The following is a 25978-nucleotide window of genomic DNA, read 5'->3' as shown; positions in this document are numbered from 1 at the left end:
AAACTCTTTAGCATACATTCTCAGCTTTATGAGCCTATATTAAAAGTGTTCACAGTAGGTTTTGTGGATTATTCAGTGTGACGGGGAAAAGCAGGTGTTCCTGTTTTGTTGTGTTTTCTTAAATGTAATTTGACAGTTTCATACGCATTAAAGTCAAAGACACTTCAAAGACAGACGTGAGATCCTGAGTGAATAAATCCTAAGCAGGCTGCATTGCTAGAAACCACTCGAGATTTTGTGTGTGTGTGTTTGTGTGTTTGTATCTTTGAAGAAAATTGTTCGAAGATTGTTTAGACCAGTGCTCCCGACCTTTTTTCATCTGACATCTACTACTGCAGCCCTGACAGACGGACTCTAAAAACCTGTTCACAACATTCTTGATCTTTAAATCTGTTAAACTGAGCTTATTTTAAACTGCATCTGAACACTTTTTGGCATAATTTTCAATTGTAGATAGTTATCTGATTCAGATGTCCTTACCTATTAGCGTGTTATTTCAGCCATACGTCACTACTGCTCAGTTTAATAGCTGGTGACCAATTTCACCACTTTAGAGTTTTGTGTGTACTGTTTCAACCTTTTCTTTATTTTTTCCGTGTTATATCTATTCCCTGTTCAGTTTGCTTTTCAGACAGTTATTTAAGTTTTAATCGTTGTTTTCAGCTGTTTTTCTATGAAGAATTTAATTTGTTTATTAACTGTCATACTTTTAGCAAAACAATTTACATTTTAATTATAGTCTAAGCTAGGTACTGTGTTTCAAATATACTTGCTGGACAAATTATTATGTACATCTTGCTAGTACTGGATTGTCTTTAAAGCTGTCTTAATTCTTCATGACATACAAAGTGCTGGAAACATTCCTCAGACATTTTGGTTTACGTTGACATGATAACATCACAGAGTTGCTGCCGATTTGTTGGCTGCACAAGCATTATGAGAGTCTGCTGTTACACTATATCTTGAAGTTGCATGATTGTAGACTGTTGGAGAAATAGATCTGGTGACTGCGGGGTCCAATTGCTCAAGAAACCAATTTGAGATGATTTGAACTTGGAGGCATGCCTGGAAGCAGGAATCAGGAGATGGGTACATTATGGTCATAAAGGGATGAACATGGTCAGCAGCAGTACTCAGGTAGGCTGCCGGGTTTCACTGATGGTCAGTGGGTACAAAGGGACTAAAAAGGTGCCAAGAAATTATCCTCCACATCATTACACCACCAGCAGCAGCAGCCTGAGTTTTACGCTAAGTTTTGACCCCAACATCTGAATGCTGCAGCAGAAATCGGGACTGATCAGACCAGGCAGCATTTTTCCAATCTTCTATAGTCAAGTTTTGGTGAGCCCGTGTGAAATGTAGCCTCAGCGTCTGAAGCTACGAGTGGCACCAGGTACGATCTTCTGCTGCTGTAACCCATCTGCTTAAAGGTTCACATGTTGTAGATTCTCCACGTCTACATGCCAACATGTATTGAGGTGCTGCCATGTGATTGGCTGATTAGATATTTGCAAAGTTATTAAAGTCCAGAGGAACAGGTGTACTTAATAAAGTGGCCAGTAAGTGCATTTTGATGTAAAGTTTTGTTAACAGTATTGTTTATTTGTTCATGCTATCTAGTCAGCCAGCCTGATTGACTTTTTTGGATTTACTCCATTAATTAATTCAAGCTAAGAGTGAGCTAATATTATAAACTACCCCCAAAAAATACAGGTATACTTAAACCTATTTCCTGAATTTGATGTTTTTGAGTATAGAAATTGACTTTGTAATTTTGATTGTTCTTAAAATGTAAAAAAATAGACGTACTGAAGGAATCCACCACCTCTCTATAAACAGGACTGTATATTTTGTGGTAATAGCTGCCTCGCTCTGCTCACCTGTAGTCCTGATTCTCTTTTTCTCATCATTCCTGTGGAGTCGCAGCAGAGCGCTCACTATGATTAAAACACTTACAACTGGAATCAATTTTTCATTCACAGCCACTTGTCTGTGGTTGAGTTCATTTCACTACTTTTGCACATCATGGCGTCGTGCAAAGCTCCTGATTGCAGATCAGTGCTTGCACCCCACCTCACGCTGTAAATAAGGGATGGGTATATTACACGCTGTAAGCACTTCCCGACTTTTATGGATGATGCTGAAATTCTGCAGTGACATAATGCTGAGGCAGGGCCTTTCTGCCTTGTTTCTGGCCTTTATGGGAGCGTCTGTGTTTACTGGTGTACTGTTTGGCTGTGTATGAGCATTTTTTTGTGCATTTTGCATTGTTTACAGGGACATCCTGTCCTTTTTCTTCTTCTTTTAATCTAGATCCTGGGCAACCAAGGACTGTTTTTCCTGTGGACTCTTCAGGTAAACACATACTCTTTACAGGGACACTGGAGCTCCGCACACTGTCAGGCCTGGACTTTTATTTTCCTCTTGTTTTGCCTCAGGAGGAGAGTACCAGGACATCGAGGTCCACCTGCGCCGACAGAAGTCCGGGTTCGGTTTCCGGGTGCTGGGCGGGGATGAGGCGGGGCAGCCTGTGAGTCCGGAGACGCGTGAGAAGGCTCGTATGGCAATGGGCGTGGAACCCTGTCATTTTCTCCTCTCTTAACCCACTACACACACTGTGAACACCTAACCTGACCTTTGACCCCTGAGAGAGTGCTGGCTGTGGCTGCTTTGGTGTTTATTGCTGTTTTTTACCGTAACACAACAATATTTTAGCCATGTAACTGAGTTATTAATGTGTCAGTATAACAACCACTTAACACCCACTTGCATGTGACCCTCACAGTCTACACTCCAGAGTCTCAGGGCTTATGAGTCCGAAATCTTTCTGACAGCCTGCATTTAAAAACAGATTCTCATCGGGGCGATCATCGAGAAGAGTCCAGCGGATCTAGATGGGCGCCTGCGGCCCGGCGATGAGCTGCTCTTTGTTGATGGAATCCCAGTGGTGGGGAAGCCACACAGATATGTCATTGACCTGATGCACGGGGCAGCGCGTACCGGCCAGGTGAATCTGGTTATCAGGAGGAGGGTTCAGGCGGCAGGTGAGGATTCCTTCTTTATAGATTTTTTTAAATCCACTGGTTAATACAGCATAAATATACTGCTCTGGATTATAAAAGTGTGCAGCGTGCCTCTCCTCTGTATGTTCTCGTGCTCCTCTCTTACCTCTCCTGGTCTCATTCATGTCCTGTAATGATTCAGGTTTAATCAGTCAGAAAACCGAACCACTAATCTCTGAGTAATTATACTGAAGCCTCTCTGAAAAACACATTAGCACACCTTCGCTCTCACGCACACACATTTCTCACTCCCTTTCCTTACTCGAGCTTCTTTACCGTGGAGACTGGGCTGGCGCTTCTTCCTCTGAACTACAGCCTCTCCTGTTCTCATTATTACGCCCTCCACCACACACATGCACATGCTCCTCTCACCAATCCAATTCTTCCCACTCTAGTCCGCCCTCTCTGTCAATTTCTTCTCCACCAAAGGCTACTGTCTGACTCATGCCTGGCCTCTTGTGCGGCCCTTACTTCCATCCTAATTGTCTGACTCCCACTGGCACTTTACGAAGTGTCAGACTCTCTCTGCTCCGAGCTCACACTTTAGCCCGCACCCAGTGACCCACATTTTGCACAAATCATTGGCTTTTTTCACTATTTTCCTCCTCATGTGATAATAATTTTTGCGCTCATTGGGTAAAGAAATACTAAACGTGGGCTCAAACCTTTTAATGATGACAAAGCTTGCTATAGCCTCACATTTACAGTTTAAATCCTGAACTGTTTAACTGCAGAAGAGCGCAGCCCCGCTTACTAGTGAACTATGAAAACAACACTGGGTTCGATCAGTCAGTGTGCCAGAATGCATATGCACACTTTTGTCAGTGTATGCTAGAGGTGCAAGAAGCTACTTTAGCTGTGGTCGGATTGACATAAGGCAGCATTTTAATGATGTGTTTTACCACACTGTGACTGTTCTTTGCTTTTCCTTTTTTGAATTGCTGTCTTATGTTCGCTTCTTGATTCTTCACAGGGATGAGGTCTAGTTCCAGCTTAGGGGGAAGATGAAAAACACTTTGCTGGCAAAAAATTTGTAGATTTTCCACATGCAGAATGATCTTTGGATTCTATGAAAGTGACTCTGTATCCTGCTGATATTTTTTTCTAGTTAGGAATCTTTAGTTTCTTTGAAGGGGACTTTTATGCTTTCACTTATTTTATGTCACTTGAACATTTCAAAACTGTGGATGATCATATTAAAGTTGGCCAAAGTTTCAAAAAATACTAGTAAATTATATGAGGGTTTATGTAGGATGTCACGGGGGGATCCTGTGAATCATGCAAAGCTACTCCAGTATAGTACAAAAGCAATATAGAGATGGACATTTCTGTATTGTACATGGAAAAATGTAACAGTGAAACTACTTCAAAGTGTCACAACTCTGAAAAAAAACACTGCTTTACCACTGGAGTGTGAGTAGAAGAATTAAGGATGCAGGAAACAAAGCATTACACTGTTTCAGGAGCTCCCTGAAATGCACCTGGGAATTTCTATGATCCTCCAACAGCATCTCATGGAAATATATGTAGAGATCGCTCATGCCTCCAGCCTTGTTGCTATGCGCACACCTGGTTACAAAACCTGTAAGGTGCACCAGCTGTTGTAACATCATTTTTGGGATGAGATGCTATTCTCAAGAGCAGTAGTAGCGAGCATGAACTGCAGTGATAGAAGGTAACGAGAGTTTAAAAGTACTTTTAATTCATTTAAGAACTTAATATTGTATTATTCAGCGCACCACAATAATGGAGTCACCTGCAGGTTAAGCAAATAAATGATTTCACGATCTTATTAAATGCAGCAAATTGTTAAGGATTAAATTCCTGGAGAAAAATATTATTTTTGTTCTTTCTGTGTTTCAGAAGTCTAAATTGTAAGCTGCTAACTGCTACACTTTTCTGATGGTTTACTTAAAATAGCAGGCTAGAGGGTTACATCATCAAAAAAAAAAAAATCCACACGAAAAAAGCTGCCATCTTATTTGAATGCTGGGACACAGCAGGGTTGCCATTGTAGGGGGTCCTGAAAAAAACTCCATCTCAGCTGGCTGCAACAGTAAAATGCTCATTGTGCACTTTTATATTACGAAGCAATGATGTATTTTTGATACGTTTTAGCTTGTGGGCTTCATCTGGATCATTAATGTATACGTTGTAAGTGTTAATAGGGTTTGTAAGTCCTTTCCTCTCCCATTAGGCTCCTTAAGGTCTCCGATGTGTTAAAATATCTTAAATAAACATTTACATATATATGGCTATAAAAGTCTTGACCCGCCACTAATTTCTTCAGTGTTTTGCTGGGAAGTGGGAAACAAATGAAAATACAGTATATAAGGCAAAAATAGCCCGTCCATCCATCCAGCTACCATCGGGGTAGAGGCAGGGTACACCCTGGACAGGTCGCCTGTCTGTCGCAGAGGCAAAAACAGAGTTTTTATAATTCTAATGAGCTTGAAAGTCATGTTTGAAATAAAGATATGACCACCTTTATTCTTCAGCACCTCCTGTAAGCCTTCTTCCTTTAAGCAGACTTCAGGAATAGTTCTCCAGGCTTCTTGAAAGACATCCAAAGCTCTTCTTTGGATGTTGTCTTTACTTTGTTCTGTTCTCTGTCAAGATGATCCCACACTGCGTCCTCTTCGGTCTCCGTAGAGACCTGTCCATGACTGATAGTTTCACCTTGTGTTTTTGTTCTATCCAGGTATACTATTACTGCATTAGCAGTGTGTTTGGGATCAGTGAAAAAATTAAGCCGTTGCCAATTAGATGCTTTCCAGATGGTTAAAAGTTGACGGTACTTTTCATTGTTCGTAATTTCATCAATTCTGACAAAGATCTCCTAACAGGTTTTTCTTCTTTCTTCAGGAGGTGACTTTCAGATCCTTTTCATCTGCTTTAGATAGTTTTTTTTCTTTTGTCCTCCACTTGTGCAGTTCACTCAACCTTTAAGAATTCACTTCACACCAAGCTGAGATATGTCAGGTTTTGGGCTAAGAGCTCTTTAAGAGTCACCTTGTTGGTGCAAACATACAATTTTATGCCTTTTCACATTAATCAGCACATTTGGGAAGGGTTCTCAAACTCAGCTACATACCTCTGTTCTGATTCCTCTCTGCGTCGCCCTACAGGCGAGTCTTGTCCAGAAAACGGCCGCAGCCCGGGATCTGTCTCCACGCAGCACAGCTCCCCACGTAGTGACTTCACGTATGGCAACAGCACCAGCACACCCCAGGCTCCCAACGCTGGCATGGGCAACGCTGGCATGGGCAACGCCGGCTCTACTTCAGACGGGACCTCCAACACACAACCAAGCGATGTCATAATCAGTCGAAAGGAGAGCGAGGGCTTCGGCTTCGTCATCATCAGCTCGCTCAACCGGCCTGAGGCAGCCACAACTAACAGTGAGTCCAGTGATTATTAAAGAGTCAAGTAGGTGCTTAAGCATCATCAGTCATTCTCTGCTTAGCATAACAACTGCTTCGAGTGCTAAACATTGTGGCAAAGCTCATAGATGCTTGTAAATAACCAGGGAGTCTCTTTATAGTGTGAAGAAAACTTATTGGTTAGGGTAGGTAAGGTCACGGCTTGGTAAAAAGTGAAGCGCCTCTCATTCTAGCTCCTCAATTATACATGCCCTCCCACAGCACGTCAGTCACACACATATCTGGTGCACTGCTCTGAGCATCAGCCCACACACACATGAAGAAAAACTGGATGCCTTACGTAAGCCTGAGGTGAATAGCAAAATGAGAGAGGCAGAGACACGTTCAGTCAGTCAGTCAGTCAGGCAGTGAGTGGTGTGTGAGCACAGACAAGCGTAATCCTCCAATCTGCTGCCGAGCGCGTCTTTACCTGCTGTTGCGTGTGTGAATGCTCCAACAGCTGTGCCCCACAAAATTGGCCGCATCATCGAGGGCAGCCCGGCAGACCGCTGCGGGAAGCTGAAGGTGGGAGACAGGATACTGGCGGTGAACAACCAGTCCATCGTCAACATGCCGCACGCTGACATCGTTAAGCTGATCAAAGATGCAGGCCTTAGTGTCACCCTGAGGATCATACCACAGGAAGGTGAGAGGACACATGGACACACACACACACACAAAACACCTGCTGACGGTGATTCATGACAGATATTGAATTAGCTTTGTTAAATGAAAGCTGTAAAGCCTTGTGTCACATTCACAAGCCAGTCACACTCTGTTTTTATGACACCTCTGCATGCAGATGCTTGGAACAGAAGTGCACGTCTCTAACAATAACGCTAATACAGAACACACTCCGGCTGTGTCACTGAGAAATGTGTTCCCTACTCCCATTTACCAAGTGATTCTTTTCATTTGTTGCTTTTGAGAAAGATTTCAATTCGACAAGAGACTCTTAACTACTCACAATAAACTTGAATCACAGCGACCAAGGCTGACGAGAAAGGATTTTCTTTTTGCATCACTTCCCACTGATATTCCACTGACATTTGTATTCACATTATTTTGAGATACATTGGAGATACCTGTAGATTTTTAACCACTGTTAGTGGGCCCAGTAAGGTGCATCTGGGATGCACATTACAATGAGGAGTAAGCGAGACTCACTGATGATCAAAACACACACTTTCACCAAATGATTACACAATAGACTTTGATAAAGCTGCAGTTGTGTTGCCAGATAGATTTAAAGCCATTGTACTTCTCCACTGCTGGCCAATCACAGCAAGAAGCAGCTGAGGATATTGGGTAGCCATAGAAATTGCCAACCCTGGCAGTAGTTGTGTTTTATTTAAAATAGAAAATAAAGGTCTACTTATCAATATTTTTTATTAAGAATGAATCAGTTCCACCCAGCTTTAATCGGCCACTTGATCTTTTTTCAAGCCATTGTTTCATTTCTGTCATAATAAATAAAGTGAAGACTCAAATATGCCCTTAAGCATGTGGTGAAAACCTAAACAGGAATCTCCTTTTCCGCTTAGATTTACCAGTTGAAAAGAAATAAATAGCGCCATCGCTCCAGCAGATCAACTTTATCAGAGGACAATAGGTTTGCTGTGCTGCCCTCAAGTGGCCAAGACAATCAAATTATAGTGACAAAACAGCCTTAGCTGATACCTTATGGTTTGATTTTCTTACATCACGTTCTGTTTTTCAGAGGTGAGCAATCCTCCATCAGCTCCCAGCTCGGAGAAGCAGAGCCCCATGGCTCACCAGCACAGCCCTAAGGCCCAGCTAAACACTGCAGCCTCCCAGTCTAACCAAGCAGTGACAGAACCGAGCCCCTCTGTCAGCCAGCCCAACCCCATGCCCCACCAGAGCCCTGTGACTCAGCTTCCTGCCCCGACACCTCAGACCTACACCCACGAGGGCAGGTAAGAGTCGGTTTACAAGCAGCTGCCTTGATTTTTTTTTTTATGACGCAGTGAAGCATTTTTTATAGACTAGCTCTTTATCTGTCTCTGGGGTGAAACACCGTTCCTCTGGGAATAAAGGTACCCTGAGCGAGTCAGATATCTCCTTTCTCTTTCTCTTCACCTTGCGCTCGAGCCTCTCTCTTTTCCCCTTTTCAGTTTCTTTTTCCAGCTTCGTCTTTGTCTCTCTTATTGTCCCTTCTCTTTGTTCATCTCTCACGCTCGCTCACTATTTTGTTGTATAACATCACTTAACTCTTATGGAGTGCTAAATTATTTACATAAATTGCTTCTTTATCGAGATCTGTTGAATATTTTACCAAGAACTACAGGGGTCCCAAAATTTACAGCCTCATTGCCTTTCCCTCTGCTTTACACAGTATTCAGATATCTTTGCACTCATCAGCGTGAGAGAGAATTTGTTTTTATTATAAACATTTTATGTGATGTTTAATATCCTCACTTAAGTTGTGTTTAATTGTTGTCATTTCAAAACTAAAACAAGCCATTTCTGTCAGCGCCGGATGACCCAGCAGTTTGTTAGTGATGTGTTTTGGGGTTTTTTTGCTAAGCACACTGAAAGACGAAACACGAGTAATGTTCCATGTCCAAAGGTGGTGATGACAGCTGTAGAAATCCCCCCTGGAAGTTCCTCCTTCATTCTCATTGGTCTGTTAGTTACAGGTCTGAGGTGAAGGCGAGGCAAGATGTTAAACCAGACATCCGACAGCCACCATTCACAGACTACCGACAGCCGCCGGTGGACTACCGGCACCCTCCTGTGGCAGACTATCGGCAGCCGCCCACGTTGGATTACAGACACCCGCCTCTGCTGGACTATCGACAGCTAGCCACAGATGCTAGACAGTTTGCCATCCCAGAGTACCGAATGCCACCAGTTCAAGTAAGGAAGGACTTTTCCTTAAGGATGAGAGTGACTCATCCTTCAACAGACTCTTTTCTGAAGTCAATACAAAGATTGATATTTGAAATATAGGACATAATCAATCATATCATATCAGTTCTCTACAGCTCTACGGAGCCTTTTTAGTATCTGTTAACTCTTTTTCTTTACATTTTATCTCTGCTATCTGTGCACAAATCCAATTAAGAGCCAGACATGAGTTGGTGAAAACCTAAAACTGAGCACAGCGTTGGTTCAGGCAGGTCACAAAGTCGAGCTCAGCCTGCAATCCTGCATGATCAGCTGATGACAGCTGAGCTCAGTGCCAGCTTACAGGAGCTAATGGCTCAGCTGATACCCTTCTACACATCCAACTGACAAATCTTAGGCCTGCCTACAGATGCAAGTCATTTTGCAGCACACTTACAACACAGCTCCTACGTTTCAAGCTGCATATCTGTTCTTTGTGCTCCGTTATGTATGGACTATCTTCCTGCTGCTGTTTGCACTAATATAAACTCCTCCATAGAAGGGCAACGGGCTCCCAGCACAGAGCTGTACCACCACTTATAAATTACTGCAGGTGTAAAGAAACCTTCCTTCTCCTTACTGAGCAGGTTAAAGGAGAGCGATAAATGGACTCAAAGTTGTATGGTGGCCATAAATATGACAAAAAATTGCCAATATTTCACCAATAATATGTTGGATGTGTAAATAAGAAACTACTTCCTAACAAGTAACCTTAAAATTTGAGCTGTATACGAACACCTTGTGTTCACAGCTCAGCTGCCAGTGGCCAATAAATTTATAAATACTTCTAAATTTGGTTGGTGATCAGGGACATGTGGGTATTTGCTGAGAGGAACATTTTAAAGTTACAAATTTATAAAAAAAAATAATAATAATTTTAGGGCTCACATGGTGAAAAAGCTGTTACATGGCACTGAATTACCTCAAACATATTTTTCATTGCACAGTCTCCTGTATAATAATGTAATAAAATATATTTCCAGTGAATCAGTATAGGGCAGAGGGATTGTTTTGCTGTGATATTCTAAGCTTATTTCTAGATATTTTGAGTTTTCGTATAAATTAAAAACTCTTTGTATTTCTATTTAAAGCTGGTTTTGTCTGTCAAAGTGAATGCAGTGTTATTTCTCAAAACCTCATGTACTGAAGCTAAAGTTTTGGACTTATTAGCACCTTCCCCATTGCTTTTGCTCCATTCTCATTCAAAAAATGTATTATTGGAGACAATTTTCTGCAGTAAAAGCCTGTTTTGTGCTCGTGTAGGACTGCATCTGATCATGCGTGATCTCTGCTTGTCTCAGCTTACACAGGACTTCGACTTCTTCACAGTGGAACTGGAGAAGAGCGTGAAGGGCTTCGGTTTTAGCATCCGTGGAGGGCGGGAGTACAAAATGGACCTCTTTGTCCTACGACTTGCAGAGGACGGGCCGGCCATTCGCAATGGGAGGATGAGGGTAGGGTTTGATGACATCATTTCCTTTAAGAAAGCAGTTACCCCATCTTTGGAGGTTAAGCTGCTTTCAATCTTTGCTGCATTACACGGTGTTGTCTGTAATTGTCTGATGTTATCAACGCTGCAACTGCAACTTTTTTTTGTGCCAGCTAAGAAATAATCTGTCAAAATAACTTATGAGATGGTTTGTCCTTCTGATGCTGATCACAAGTTTGTCTCCTCCCAAGTTCCCAAAACTTAACTTCTTCCTTATGTTTAGCATCAGGTGATATTCAGCAGGTTAAAGACAGATTTAATCATTTAATGGGGCCATCATGATGTCATGTGCTTTAGGGTCTCCACAGCTACACAGTTATCCTTTTAGCTAAAAAAAACAAAGCAGCACACACATTTTCTGAATTACATATATATATGTAATAACAATAAATCCAGTGGAAATGAAAATAAAACCCTTCCACTTCCCCACCAGCTTTTCTGTTTTTAGCGTTTCCCTCAGTCCTGTTTTCTTTTTCTTGCATGTCCTCCAATTTTTACGTCTGCGGCTGATAGCCTCAGTATGCACTACAGTGCTTATCTGTAATGAACCTGTCAAAGATAATGGTGTAAAATGCCCCTGAGGGAGATATTACTTTTCCTTTTCTGTGTTGTAATCGTTGTAGTCCAGTGGCTCCAGACGGAGGTGGAAAAGGAAGAAGGAATACTTGTCGAGCTCTACTTAAAATCAGTAAACAAACTGCTGTGAAGTAGTGATAGTTTCTTTCTAAGTATTTAGTATTAAAAGAAGAAAGTGAGAAAGAAAAAGTCAAACTGATTACCAGTAAAGTTTCTGGACATGAAAAACTCCTCTGACTGGTTTCATGTTGTACCAATTAACTGATGTAGCAGTCTACTACAGTAATTTACATTTTAAGTTGGAAAGAGCTGCATTCAGTTCTCATTAAACATGGAAGTAACGACGGTAATATCACACATTCGTTTAGAGTGCTTTGTTGAAGCCTCAAGTTTTGAAAGCAGATATGGACGAGTGACATGTGGATGTGACAAACAAAAAAAGCACACGTTCATACGAATAACTGTTTGTCAGTGAGAAGGTAGGCGCGCCCTAAAGCAAACCCTGATTCGATTGATATTTCCGACTCTAACTGGAGCCACGCTTTGCACACTGAAATCTATTTATTTAATACTCAAAACAAAAACAATGGCATGTTCAAAGTCATTTAAATCACCTTTCTTGCCCATTCTGATGACCATTCAAGCAGGTTGCCTTGATCGTGTCTGCATACCTCAATACACTGAGTCGGTGCCATGTGATTGGCTGATTAGATATTTCGGTTAAAAAGCAGTTGAACAGGTGTACCTAATAAACTGGTTAGTTTCAGTTGTTACCAAACAAAGCAAAACATAAAATGTACAAAACAGAAGTTTTACAAACACGTGTGCACCTATGCCGTCACCCTCTCGGGTTAATTCTGAACTGTAAAGTTTTATTTTGTGTCCAAATTACATATACTGTGTAAAATAAGTAAATAAAGCTCCAATGCCTCAGGATTTTACTTAACTAGACTCATGTATGTGCTTCAAATTTGTCACCGTTGATTGATCAAACAGTGTAAGCCATGTGATCCCTCCTCCAGCAATCCACGATCCACACCGCTGCATGCGGCGAGGAATCAATCTGCATTTAACTTAAGCAAATGCGAGACAGTAGTTAAAAAGCATGGCTGTCACTGTGGATTTGAGTAGCGCTTTAACACATACTCAGGTGTGGAAACCAAAAAGCCCACATGCTCTGGGACTCCCTGCAGTCACTCTGACATTTTGAGTTTGAGCCAAGTAGTTTCTGCTCAACAGGCTCTTAAAAAAGGAGGAATAAAACCTCTTGCGAACAAACTAATCAGCAACAAGGAGCGCTTACAATTTCTAACAGGTTTTTTTTTTTTGAGGTTAAATGTCACTGTAGATGCTGTTAAGAAAACTGTATGAGGTTATTGATGCTTACAGATAATCATTCACCACTTTTAATTACTTCTCCGAGCTTCGCTCCCATCTTGTGCTTTCTGAGCTCACGTGCTGTCCATTCAGCTTTCTTTCCCTCTTTATTAAAGATGAAAATGGAGATGACTCTCTGCTGCTGTTAGGGGCTGAGGATTAATGAGAACAGCCTTGGCTTCCACCTCTTCAGACCACTGTAATGACACATAATGACTCCCCCTCTCTTGACTCTAGTCCACTCCTAACTTTCAAATTACCCCCCTACCATTACTGGGAGACTTCTCCATTTGTTAGTGTAATTGGCTCAGCACGTTTTGTCCTGTTCCTCATGATTTCTCCCCATTAGTGAACCTCAGAGCCCTCACATGAAGGGCTTTGAAGTGTTTCATATTTGAGCCATCCTCGTACGCACCAGGGAGTGGTCACATAAAGAAGGGATAGGCCTGGGAATATTGACTTTAGCCTTTAGCTGAGCTGCTGCTGTTATGATTATTTTATACACTTATCAACCAGTTTAATATGTATTCCTCCTCAACTGCTCATTAACACCTCATTAACACAGATATATAAACAACCAATCAGATGGCAGCAGCCCAATGCATTTAGTCATATAGACATGATCAAAACAAGTTGCTGAAGTTCAACCGAGCATCAGAAGATTGGACAAACGTTGCCTGGATCTATCCTGCCTTGGTTCTAGCTCCTGCTGCTGGTGGTGGGGGTGTAATGATGTAGATATATTCTTGGCAAACTTTTGGCCTCTTGGTTGAGCATCATTGAAACGCCACAGCCCACCTGAGGATTATTGCTGACCATATCCAAACTTTTATGACCACAGTGTACCCATATTCTGGTTAGTGCTTGCAGCAGGATAACACACCATGTCACAAAGCTCAAATCATCTCAAACCGGTTTCTTGAATATGAAACTATTCTCAAATGGCCTCCATAGGCACCGAATCTCAAGCGACTATAGCACCTTTGGATGTAGTGGAACGGGAGAGTCACATAATGGATGTGCAGTCAACAAATCTGCAGCAACTGTGTGATACAGCTGTCTTAATAAGGATCAAAATCTGTGGAGAATGTTTCCAGTACCTTAAAACAGCTCTGAAGGCAAAAGTTCAGAAATCCAATCCAGTACTATTAAGGCGTAACTAATAAAGGGGCCAGTGATTGTAGATCTGTATTGATCCTTATAAACGCACAAGGAAACATTTCATACAAATAGCAAGGGTCATCTAATAATTTAGATTTATCTGCTCCATTCCTACTGCTTTGTTTTGGATTGACTGAGGGCAGTTTGGTTTTCCCTTCAGTGGTCAATGAGCTTTATTGATACTCCATATAATCGATGCACACAGCTTCAGACTTGTTCCAGTGGTTGCTGTATTTGGCTGTTCTGAACACAGCCAGCACAGTATTTATCGATCACAGAACAAAGCTGCCCTAAGTTCATGGCTGAAAAAATACTTCTTCTTTCAATCAAACAGAAGCATGTTGACAGTTTCTAGACTGTGTTTGATTTATTCAATTATATTATAGGTGTAGTTGTTACCTTTGTGAGGCTTCTGTCTTCTTCGTCTATTAGAAGTACCCTAACCCTACACTGTTTGATGACTGTAACTAATTTAATGTTCTATGTAATTTTGTTACATTGGTACAATGCAAAATGTTTAACTTAATGGAATCTGATCAAATCAAATTTACTTCACTGATATACATTTAGTTTATACAAAGCACATTTTTCTCAATGATAAATAATTTCAATGAATGTTTTTGATTTTATATGTTTCAGTTGCATTTTACTCTAAATTATTGCTTTGTGTTTATTTATGTTGAAGAGTCATTTCTGAGTTTATGTCATGAAGAAAAATGAAAGGACTTACTTATAAAAAATGGGAAGAAGACAAAAATGGCATGATCTGAAAGCAAGGATGGAAAATAGATGTTGTGTATGAATGTTCTGCTCTGTTGTACAGCAAAGATGACGCAAACAATTTAATAACAAGAGACCAAGCAATCCAAAAAGTAGGAAAAGAGGGCTTAGACTTCATGGGATTAACCTGCTGTTTCACTGTGCTGCTTTGTGGAGACTCAATGTATATATCTCAGACTTGCTTTTTGGTGGCTCAGAGTTGCATCAGTGATGTGTCATATGTGTATTCCTAAACTGTCACTAGCCAAATAAAGGCAAAAATGCCTAAAAAAAAAACTATTTAAAGAACATCCATAAATTTAATCTAAAGCAAATAAGCCCCAGTCTACAATCCAGAAAGATTTTGCTTAGGTTTGATTTGGATTTAGCGTGTTGCCAAAAGCTGTAAGCATATTGTTATACCTAAAATGTCTTATTGACTTGACCTTGCATGGAAAGTACAAACAGACATCTCAGCTTCTTTCTTTGTTTTCTTTGCAAACTTCCTGACATCCAGGTTGGGGACCAGATCATTGAGATCAATGGAGAGAGCACTCGGGACATGACCCATGCTAGGGCTATCGAGCTCATCAAGTCTGGGGGCAGGCGGGTTCGTCTCCTCCTAAAGAGGGGTACAGGGCAGGTCCCAGAGTACGGTAAGGTTCTAAACTTTAAATTATTTGTCTCTCAGATCATTTCTTTCTTAACACGTCTGTATTTTCTTCACTGTTAATCTAGTATCACCTTGACTCTGAATAACATTAATCTGACATGCATTTTTATTTATATGGTATCTCCTGCCTCTGTAGCCGTCATCCCTTGTATTTAATCTCTTAATTCTGTATTTCACTGTTGCTGTAAACTAATTGTCTCTTCTGTCTTGACTAACACTAGTTTATCTTCTGTCCATTTCAGTGATCTATCACTAATTGATTGGTCTAGGTTGTTACTTCCCCTTCTATAGGAATGGTATCTTCCAGTCTCTCCATGTGCATGAAAAGTGACAAGCATGGCTCCCCCTATTTCTTCCTAACGGGCCACTCTAAAGACACGGTTTGTGACCATACGAATGTTTCTTTCTCTTCACTTAACCCTTGCTTTCTGTGCTGTGGTATTGTGCATTGTTTTCACATCAAAACTTGTTCTATAACTTTGAAAAGCCCCAAACTCTTGAAGATTTTGCTTTTCTTTTCTTTTTTTTTACTCCATGAGTAATCAACAAAAATCACACCAAGCTGCAGGAGGTTGTAAAATTAGTGAACATAACTCTGTTCCCGACTGAAAGATAAATCAGCCACCAACAGCTACCTACGGGCTCAAAAATAAAGCTATATGAGCGTGCATCCTGAGCCAGCCAGGGGAAATGAACGTGAAATATTACAGCAGATTATTTACCCAGTAAAGTTTCGGCGCAGCATGAATTGAGCCTGGAAGGGGACATTTATTTGTATGACACTGCGGGCAATAAAACTCCAATGCGTCACTCACTCCTGTGGCTTCTGCGTCAGCACGATGCTCACTTTTTCTGCATCCTCTGCTTTGCCACTTTATCTGTTAACCTCCCCCCCTGTGAGGCTTATTCATCAACAATTGGCCTTGGTGGTCACCCCTGTCGCTCCCCCATGTCTGCCCTTCTCTGCTAGTCCCCTTCCAGCCCAGGTTTTAATCTCTCTGCGTGGAGAGCTTTTGTAATACTTGCCTTGAGCTACAATCTTGAAATATGCACACAAGGAGTCCTGGTGTGGTCAGCCAGACAACACAGCACCCTATCTGTAGATAGCCACTCTTATTCGAGTTCCCCTGCAGCCTAGAAGCAGCGTTTTTTAACCCACATGGCCTAATCTGCGTGGGTTTGATTCAGCATTTAATCATTCCTAGTTTACAAGCACTTTATTTGCATACTGGAAGGTTATTCAAATCACGCGCAGTGATTAATTTGCCTATTTAAAGCATTAGCATACTAATGTTCAAAGGAGCGAGCTATTTTTGTTTCGGGTTGCTGTGAGATTTTTAAGGGTTATGCAAAATAAAGCACCGAAACTCAAGAGCATAAACTGTGTGATGTAGCTGTGAGTATGAGCACGAATGTTATTTTGTGTTCGTCTGCGTGGCGTTGAGATATTGAGTGCCCTTTTCTAATCTAAGGGTTGCGCCTCAAGGGTATGCGTTTATCAAATTTATCAAAACTTACACTTAAGCTCGCTACTCAGGTGGTCAAAGTTATTTGCTACTTTTAATAAAGGAACATGAAAGCAAACTATGTAAAAACAGTTTCAGAGAGAAAAGGCCAAAAAGTTAATAGCACTTAGCATCTCATTAGCATGTTTGTTAAAAACTTTTCTTCTGTTTTGTGTAGTAATTTTCTCAGACTCTTAAACGCTTTTTGTCAGAAAAAGAAAAATGTTCAGATACAGTTTTTGTATGCTGAGTAATACTTCCTGTGTAACTGCTGTAAACCCTCACACTGGCTGCTCAGCACTAAACTGTAGACCTCAGCACTTGCTGGTGAACATTTAGCAGCTGATTTCCCTGAAGAGCAGCAGACGTTAAAACAGAGCGTCTTGTGCTGAAATATTTCTGTGCTAGAAAGTTTATTTGTTCTCTTTATAGCCTGATACGATGTAGGACCAATATTGCCAAAAACGAGATAAATTACTATATATAGATGTGCAAAAGTCTTGAACCATCCGTCAATTCATTATACTTTGCTTTCAAGGACCCAGATGTTTAAAGTGGTCTTGAGCAGTAGTTCTCCAGGCTTTTTAAAGGTCTTTTTTCATTCATTTTCATTCCCGTCCTTTCAGGGGAATGTTTTTTTGTTTGTTTTGCCATTAACACTGACTCATTCTAGCATTAAAAGGCATCTAACTCAAGGGATGAATCAGTGTTGTGTCTACACAGAACAGACTTTGTGAAAATCCAGTTTTAAATTGTATCTTTTGTTACTACCGGCCTGTCAGAAAAACATGATTTGTTGCAATTTCTTTAGCTAAATCTACCAAAAAAAGCCAAAATACCACAATTTGACAGGCATAAAACAGTATTACAAGGTTCAAAACGTGGCATATTTCTGCATGGTGTGCAGCGTGTTCTTAAAAGATTTGAGGAAACCGGACAAATCAAGGACAAAAGAACAAATGCCATGCTTAAAAAACTGTCTACAGCAGATGCACAGCATCTGAAAGTCATGTCCTTAAGAAAGAAAGTAAAAGACCTGACACAGGACCTGACAGATGCATCTAGCCCTTCAGTTGATGGTCTTATGGAATGAGGGGGTTAAAATAATTGTTGACAAGCATGGAGAATGCCACGAGAGGTATAACAGTGCCTGTCTGCAGGAATCTGTAAAACACATTGCAGGTTCTGTCATGGTTACGGGCTGTGTTTCAGACACTGGTGTGGGAGATTTTCTGACAATTGATGAAATTATGACCTCAGAAAAATACAGTCAAAGTTTGATCCACAATGCAATACCACCTGGAAATCAGCTGATTGGCAACAACTTCATTTTTCACAATGATCCCAAACACAATGCCAGTGCAATAAAAACATACCAGGATAGAAAAACACACATAAAAGTCATGGATTGGTCTCCCCAGAGCCCAGAACTCAACATTATTGAAGCAGTGTGGGATCATCTTTACAGAGAACAGAAGAAAAGGCAGCCAACATCCAAAGAAGAGCTTCGAATGACCTTAAAGAAGCCTGGAGAACTATTCCTGAAGACTGCTTAAAGACATTACAAGAAAGTTTACCTAAGAGAGTTCAGGCTGTGTTAAAGAATAAAGATGGTCAAACCAAATATTGACTCTTTGAGCTCTCTAGCGTGCAAACTCTGTTTTTGCCTTATAAACTGCATTTCCATGTTGCACATTACTGTATATTTTGCAAAATGCAATTTGCTTTAGTTTACCCCCGTTTTTATACAGTCTTGTTTCATTTATTGTATGTATTTTGTATTTCCCCATTGCATTCCTCCCCTATTTATTTCACCCCAAAATCTTTTGTAAACACAAAATAGATTTACATAATACATTTATTAATTAATTATATTTTTTGTGTATTTAGTCAGAGTGGTGATTTTTGGCATTATCTGATTCTGCTCTTGCTAAACGGTTAAAAATAAGCTTTTATAATTTCAGATTTTTTGTGTTTTGCTAAGCACAGACCTAGGTATCTATTTTGTAATGTGCTATAGTGACTCAGTTGAAATGTAGGGAGATTAAGTGGTCCAACATCGTAACCAGCATACTGTAGGTAAAACACTGTGAAGCTCCAGTTTGCTCAGAAATGACCTCCTGCTCGTCCTGCATTCAAAATGCTCCAGAGCTTCTTATAATTGGGCCTCATGGCGCCGGTGTAGCAAGCCTAGCCTCTGCCCCCTGCCTAGACCACTGAAAATGACTGATGGCCGAGGGACCGAGGCTCATCGGTGCGGAAACAGAAGCTAACAGTCCGTGAGAGTGGAGAGTTGTGGAGGAATGCACCGCAGATTCACTGCGGAAGCTACACCGATACAGAGTTCCTCCAGCTTTAAAGAAAAAGAGAGAGGCACTCTGCCCCTGAGGTTTTCATTCTCACTAAAGCACCACCCTATTGGGCACATCATCCATTTCATTAAACCTGTTTTCGATTTTCCGCCAACATTTTAGGTTGGCCAAGGCCTTTAAGAGAGTTATGGGAGGCAAATGGATGTTGTCTAAAAGTAGAGTTACCCTGTGACACGTCTGAAAGTAGGTTATCGTCCTGTTCTGATATTTACCTCAGTGCTTCCAGCTTGTAGAATAGGCATGATTGCTGTGATGATTAGGATTTATTTTATTTAATGTTTTTGGGTGAGTGGTGTTGTTATGTTGTTATTGACTGTGTCTATATGCATTCCAGACAATGCCGCCCCATGGGATGGTCGTCCTTCAGCCTCCCCAAGCCTGTCGGAAATAGCCCCTCCCATCGAAAGCCTTTCCATGTCATCGCCTTCATCTCATCTAGCCCCAGCCCCCGACCCTCCTCATCTGCCACCTCAGGATGTCCATCGAGACCCGGTGGCACGAGACAGCAGGACGGAGCGTTCAAAGAGCCCCCAGAAAGCCGAGCTGCTAAACCCAGACCCAATCAGCCATGCGAGGAGAGCGGCTGCGACCAGCGGGAGCAGCAGAGCCAAGAAGGAGGGTGGCAGGTCCACCCACAAGGGCCTCAGGATGCAGCCGACTCCTGATGGGGAAGGGGGCAAGGACGGGCAGAGCGGAGAGCCTAAACCTTCCAGAAGCAACAGAGGAAGGTCCAAGGAGAGAAATACTAGGGACAATAGAGAGTCCACTCACTCTCCTAGCAGCTCTAAGCTCCTACACATTAACGGGAACAGCAGGGAAGATGTAGAGCGCTGGAGTGGTGCAAAGCAGGGGGAGCTGGAGCAGAGCAAGCCCAGGCCCAGGGAACTAGAAAGGGGCCAGGGAGAGAGCCGGCCTAGCCTTCCCAACAAGAGCACCAGCAGCAGCAGCATCGCAGCGGGGAGGAAGGCCACAGTCTCTCCTGGACCTTGGAAGATCCCTGGATCAGACAAGCTGCCCAGCACCCTGCGCACAGGCACGTCCACTCTGAGCAGATAACCCCGCAGCTTCAGCAGAAAACAGTGGCCACACTCATCTGAACTAAACCACCCCATCTGGATGAAAGTACCATTCTCACACCCTCCTGTGCTCCTGCATCCCCTCATCGACCTGTTCTCCCATACAGTCAAAACCAAGAGGAGGGGGGCAGGGTGATCTGGACCACGTGTTTTTAAAGTTTTATTTATGGAACTGTATTTTAAATTATTTTGGAGAAACATATTTTACACCTACCACCTTAAGAACTGGAAAATCATCCAAGTTAACACACACAAAAAAAGAAGAGCAAATAGAGTCTTTGTGTAGCGTGGTGGGAATCATTTGTGGAGTAAATGAATTTTGAAGACCTCTATTTTGCTGAACCGAGGGGGGGGGGCAAACATGCAAATATAAACAACATAGCAGGAAGTAAATGTCGGATGGATTTTTTTATATATCTACACAGTGGAGTCTATTTTATGAAAAGGAATGTTTAACGGATGTTTTTGAGGAGAGTGAATGGATCAAAGAGCGACCGCAGAAATGAAATCGACTCATCAGCAGAAACTTTGCCTTAACAGAGACTGTATTGGGCCTGAACCTGTCTTGAATAATCTATCAGATGATTATAGACATAGATATATTATAACGAATATGAATATGTGGGAACATTTTGTAAATAAGATCATCTTTAAGTGAACATATAGAAATTCTAGTCTACAAATAAATGAGCGAAGCAGCACGACATGCCCCGGATCTTTAGGTAGCTCCTTGCTCCTGCACACTCCTGTTCCGCCCTGCGATCGCAGGTCTGAGTCTCAGCAAGCCTGCTGCGATCGACTGCACGGCCTGTTTGAATCATTCGGGCTTCAGTGGGAGTGTCTCTTCAATCTATTTTCCTTTCTTCTGTGCGTAACGATCAAAGCAATCTGCGACAGTGGCGTCCAGTCGGACACTGAGAGAAGGAGCTTGCGTGATACCAGCGAAGGGGCAGAGTGCCTTAGACTGAGGACAAAAGGTTCAACCACGAAAATACTGCAGAGGGTTCAACAGAGGCTGCTATACAACACCCACTCTACAGATATAAATATAAACTGCATTTCTTTAGTGTGACACGGTGAAATATATAATTTATTTCACAAGCTTATGTATGAAAATGAGTCCATTAGCGGAGGTATCCACGGTCCCTTTTTATTTGTGCAAGTGGTTCATCTCGGGTCATGATGCTTTTCATTACTGATTTCTTAATGAGGTCTGACACCAGTAATTTCCATGAAGAATTGCTTATATGAGATTGTGTAATCAAACGTCGCCACATGGCAGACAGAGCTTTGCACCCTAAACCAAACCAAATTAATAAAATCTGATATTAATTCAGTAGAGAATCAATCTCACCTTCTCAGAAGCTCGCTTGCATAACAATCTGCATCTCGAAGGAAGGACTGAATGCTCATGTGAACGTGACACGTTTGTCAGCTGCTGAATTAAATTTCTTTTAAGAGATTTTGTGTACACTGTGTGATATTGAGACATACATATCCATGCCAAAGCTCTTTGGAGGGTTCCTGTTTTGTGTTTTTTTAAGCATTCCTGCCCAAGAATCTGACTGACTTTGAAGGCAACGCTTGTATTTCTATACATCAAGCTCATAACTAGCTAAGCCCTGCCGCCTTTGGTTACTGCCACAGTTCCTGTCAAGCTTTCTATTCTTGTACAATGTTTGATAAAACGGTGACGCTAAGACTTCAAACGGCGCATTCTTGATTACAGGCAGAGGTACTTGAAAGCAGCTTGACATTTAACGTCACAGGAGGGAACGATTTTTAGGATGAAGACTGTCAGGTGAAGTTGGACAAAATGACTCATCTGTCTCAGATAGCATTGCCTGAGGTTGCTGGAACATAAACTACACAAAACTACAAAAGTTACGCTGATACTAATAAAGAGCATTGGGGAAACTTAATCGAATTAGTAATTTTACAAATCTTTACAATCTAAATATTCCTCATACTAGAAGAAGTTGAGCTATAGCAAAAAGGCCCTAAGAACTTCAGGGTTTTGCATTTGTTTGCAGTGTAGTCTTTGATCTGGTTTTTCCAAGTTTAGCACAAAGTCCAGTCCTGTGACCTGGCATTGTGTTGCATTTAAATGCAGAAAGACAGAAGAGGTAACCTAGTAACCTTTGCAGCGCAGAGTCTTATAAATACACAGCGTGCAATGCTGCTCCTTTATATTTGTTGAAGACTGTCTTCATATAAGGTGCAATGATGAGTAAGAAAAGAATAAAATTTGATAAAAGTCAGTTCATTTTTTTACACAGTATTAATATTACTAAAATATTTCAATGAAAAAGCTACTGTACTGAGGTCAAATATGCATATGCTATATGTGTGTGTAAAAAGCTGTTTGCTAGCCTGTTAGCCACAACAGCATTAAAGTCATATGATAGCAGCACACTTATAAAGTGGCCAGAAAAAAAATGTATTGGAGTCTTAAAATAAGCTACAGTAGCTGGTATTCAGTAGATTACAGTAAAAAAAAAAAAAAAAGCTAAAAAGTCCCCTCTTTCCTTGTGACAATAAAAACATCTTGGTTTAGTTCCAGACTGCAATAAATTCACATTTTAAATTGTGCATGCATAAAAGTGTCATCCACACTTTTATAGTCTGGAGAGGTGTTCAGTGCGGGTCTTAAATGTGAGCCCTCACTGTTTATAACAATCAACAGTTCAGTTTTATACACAGTTCACAGAAGGTTCCCTGTTCAGACCTTGTCTGCATGTTCTCCTTGTGCCTCCCTGGGTTCTCTCCAGATATTCCAGCTTCCTCCCAGAGTCCAAGACAGTTAGGTGAGTCTGTGGTTCTAAATTAGCCAGTTAAGTATTTGTTTCTCTGTGTTAGACAGACTGGCAACCTGTCCAGAGTGTACCCTTTTGCCTTGTGGTAGCTCAGATAGGCTCTAGCCCCACATCACCCTAAATTCAATAAAAAGTTAAGAAAATGGAATGGATACTAACTTCTTAAGAACTACGCAAAAACTTCTGTAATCATTTGTTGGGAGGTCAATTCATGATGACATCGCTTTGGGACGGCAAAGCAGTGCCCATCTGTTTCCACATGCTCTGCACAAAGTGCTGTCAGAGTAGGCTGGAGTCAGGACCCAAAAACCAACAAAAATAATCTTTGATTTTAGAAAATTGCAACAAAGGTCACATAAATCAAAAATGTAGCTTGAGGAGAACACAGCTAAACTGAGTCAGGACTATTTATACACATGGAGAGTATCCTAATCCTAATTTTGAGTTAATAAATTAATAAAATCTCAATTTTATTTGTAGTTTCTGTAGTGAAAAACCCAAAAGTATGGCAAAATAATAATTGGATTACATGAATCACTACCTCAAAACAAATGAAGTTCAACTGCCAACAAGCTATAATAATAAAATAATGTTAAAAATACTCACTTAGTTACCTGTAGTTCACTGTTCCCCAACACTGGAAGTCACCCTGAAAGGATTACAGATAAAGCATTAATTCCTTTTGCTATTGTTTTTAGTTTTGAGGCTAAATAACTGCGCCGAGATATCACCCACCCTTAAATGTGCCAAACAGTAAGCACACCACACAGACAAGGACATGAATCCAAAGCTTGACAGGGCTGCAGTGCGTTCTTTGAGTCACTAAAATAGGACTGAATGGCTGTTGAATGGGAGGAATCTAGCAAACGGTTAATTTGGAGTATTTTTCTCTGAATGAGCCGGAATCAGACAGCCTAAAAAAACCAAAAAACCTCCTTTCCTTCTTCTGCTGAGGGACATACCGATAGTGTTTGAGTGAGCAGAGGGACACAAGTCATTATGTTTGCCGTTGTAATCCGTAATTACACACGCACTAAGCAGACTGACTTAAAAACACAATCCAACACAGAGGGTTTGAAATGGGAGGAATGGAGGAATCACCAGCCGGGAGCAAACGATTGAGCTTTTCAGTCACTTGTAAAATGCCTCAGTTACACGCCGCCACATGACACCCATTTAGTTGGACTGCTCCTTTATTTTGTGACTTCAGATTTGAGCAGAAGCAGGAAAACGTGTGTCTTTTTTTGCTCGGCCTTTGCACAAATCACTGCTTTCCACATCTGAGCTGTCTCCATCCAGTCAAACTGTAAGTAGTTTTCTAGGGAAATTTAAAAAGAAAACAAAAACCTAGGGGTGTGTTAAAGTGTGTGTTTGTGTACAACAAACACACTTTGGCACCACAATATAAACCCCAACAACCTGAGCGGCTCAGTATCACTGTGTAGTGTTATAGCAGTGTGTAGACCCTGAACAAATATCTCTATAAATATGACTCGGTGTACTATTGATGGTCACAAAGACTGTAAGTGGAGCAACTATTTTTATGAAATGCAACACTATGAATATATTAACTTTTGCAAAAATCTTGTTTACCTGTATGATATTCTGAAACGCTGTCAAAATAAACAAAACTCTTGACACAAGATGGGAAATTTCTTAGGATGTGCCGCTGTGTGAGTCCTTGTGGATGTATGGATGCTGTTTTTGTTTGCTCTGTTTCACCTAAAGGGAAAGAGAATTCACAGCCGGATGCAAAACGAGGAAGAGGTTGCCAAATGCAAGATTTAATTAATCAACAAATAATTTTTATATGTAAAGTATTTTTAAAAATGGCCCAAAAAGGAGAAGGGAGTCAAGCCAAACCACTAAATAAAGGATAAAGTAGATATAAAGAGTATAACAGATTCAGTTTCGCCTTAATTCTTAATGGCATGGATTCAACAAGGTGCTGGAAAGGTTCCTCAGAGATTTTGGTCCATGTTGACATGAAAGCATCACATAGTTGAATCTCCTGTTTCACCAAATCCCAAAGGTGCTCTACCGGATTCAGATCTGGTAACTACAGAAGCCATTTGAGTACAATGAACTCATCACGTCATGTTCAAGAAACCATCCTCCGCACCATTACATCAGTACTGCCAGCCTGAACAGGTGATACAAGCCAAGATGTTTTCCATGTTTTCGTGTTGTTTACCCAAAATTCTCATCCTACATCCAAATGTACCGACTGAAATTCAAACTTGGATCAGAAAAGATTTTTCCAATCTTGCCAATTGTAGCTTGATTTCTTGTTCACCTGGTGTGATCTTCTGCTGTGGTATCCAATCTGCTTCAAGGCTCAACGTGCTGTGCTTTCAGAGATACATACATGCATACCTTTGCTGTAATGAGTGGTTATGTGAGCTGAACTTCAGCAGGTCATCTTGACCATGTCTACAGGACTAAATGCACTGATTTCCTGCCATGTGATTGGTTGATTAGATGTTGTTAATGATCAGCTGAACCTACTACTAAATAATGGATCTACAGTGCTGAGCCCATCAGTTTACCAGAACACAAGTTCACACATGGAAATGTTCTTTTAAAAAAGCTACATTTTCAATGAAAAAGTTGCAGTTAGTGAATTTAAAGTAATTTATTTGAATCTGCCCTGGTCTAAATCAGCAAAGTGATTTACTTCATCTAGTTCTAACTCAAACTGTAAATACAAAACAGCAGTTACTACCTTCACAGTTCTATCTGATACACATTAAAATTGTAATGTTACAGTCTGCTATAAA

At 41.1% G+C, this 25978-nt stretch overlaps 1 protein-coding gene across 8 annotated transcripts in view; it reads left to right on the top strand.

Moving 5' to 3' along the window:
* magi2a (membrane associated guanylate kinase, WW and PDZ domain containing 2a) overlaps positions 1-25978 on the top strand; it is a 272345-nt gene extending 246367 nt beyond the window's left edge. For 3 of the 8 annotated variants that reach the window (XM_005456659.4, XM_013275626.3, XM_019346936.2), the window contains 10 exons: positions 2314-2355; positions 2439-2554; positions 2852-3044; positions 6191-6463; positions 6945-7130; positions 8205-8421; positions 9139-9364; positions 10696-10848; positions 15274-15412; positions 19641-25978. In XM_005456659.4, coding sequence (XP_005456716.1) covers positions 2314-2355; positions 2439-2554; positions 2852-3044; positions 6191-6463; positions 6945-7130; positions 8205-8421; positions 9139-9364; positions 10696-10848; positions 15274-15412; positions 19641-20362 — 2267 coding nt within the window. In that variant the 3' untranslated portion in view covers positions 20363-25978. Of the gene's footprint in view, positions 1-2313; positions 2356-2438; positions 2555-2851; positions 3045-6190; positions 6464-6944; positions 7131-8204; positions 8422-9138; positions 9365-10695; positions 10849-15273; positions 15413-15698; positions 15810-19640 lie in introns of all 8 variants that reach the window. The other 5 variants (XM_013275629.3, XM_013275627.3, XM_013275628.3 and 2 more) reach the window with 5 other exon arrangements.

Source organism: Oreochromis niloticus, linkage group LG17 (assembly GCF_001858045.2).
Source record: "Oreochromis niloticus isolate F11D_XX linkage group LG17, O_niloticus_UMD_NMBU, whole genome shotgun sequence".
NCBI lineage: Eukaryota > Metazoa > Chordata > Actinopteri > Cichliformes > Cichlidae > Oreochromis > Oreochromis niloticus.
The sequence above is the reverse complement of the archived record's forward strand: the minus strand, read 5'-3'. Positions and strand labels throughout refer to the sequence as shown.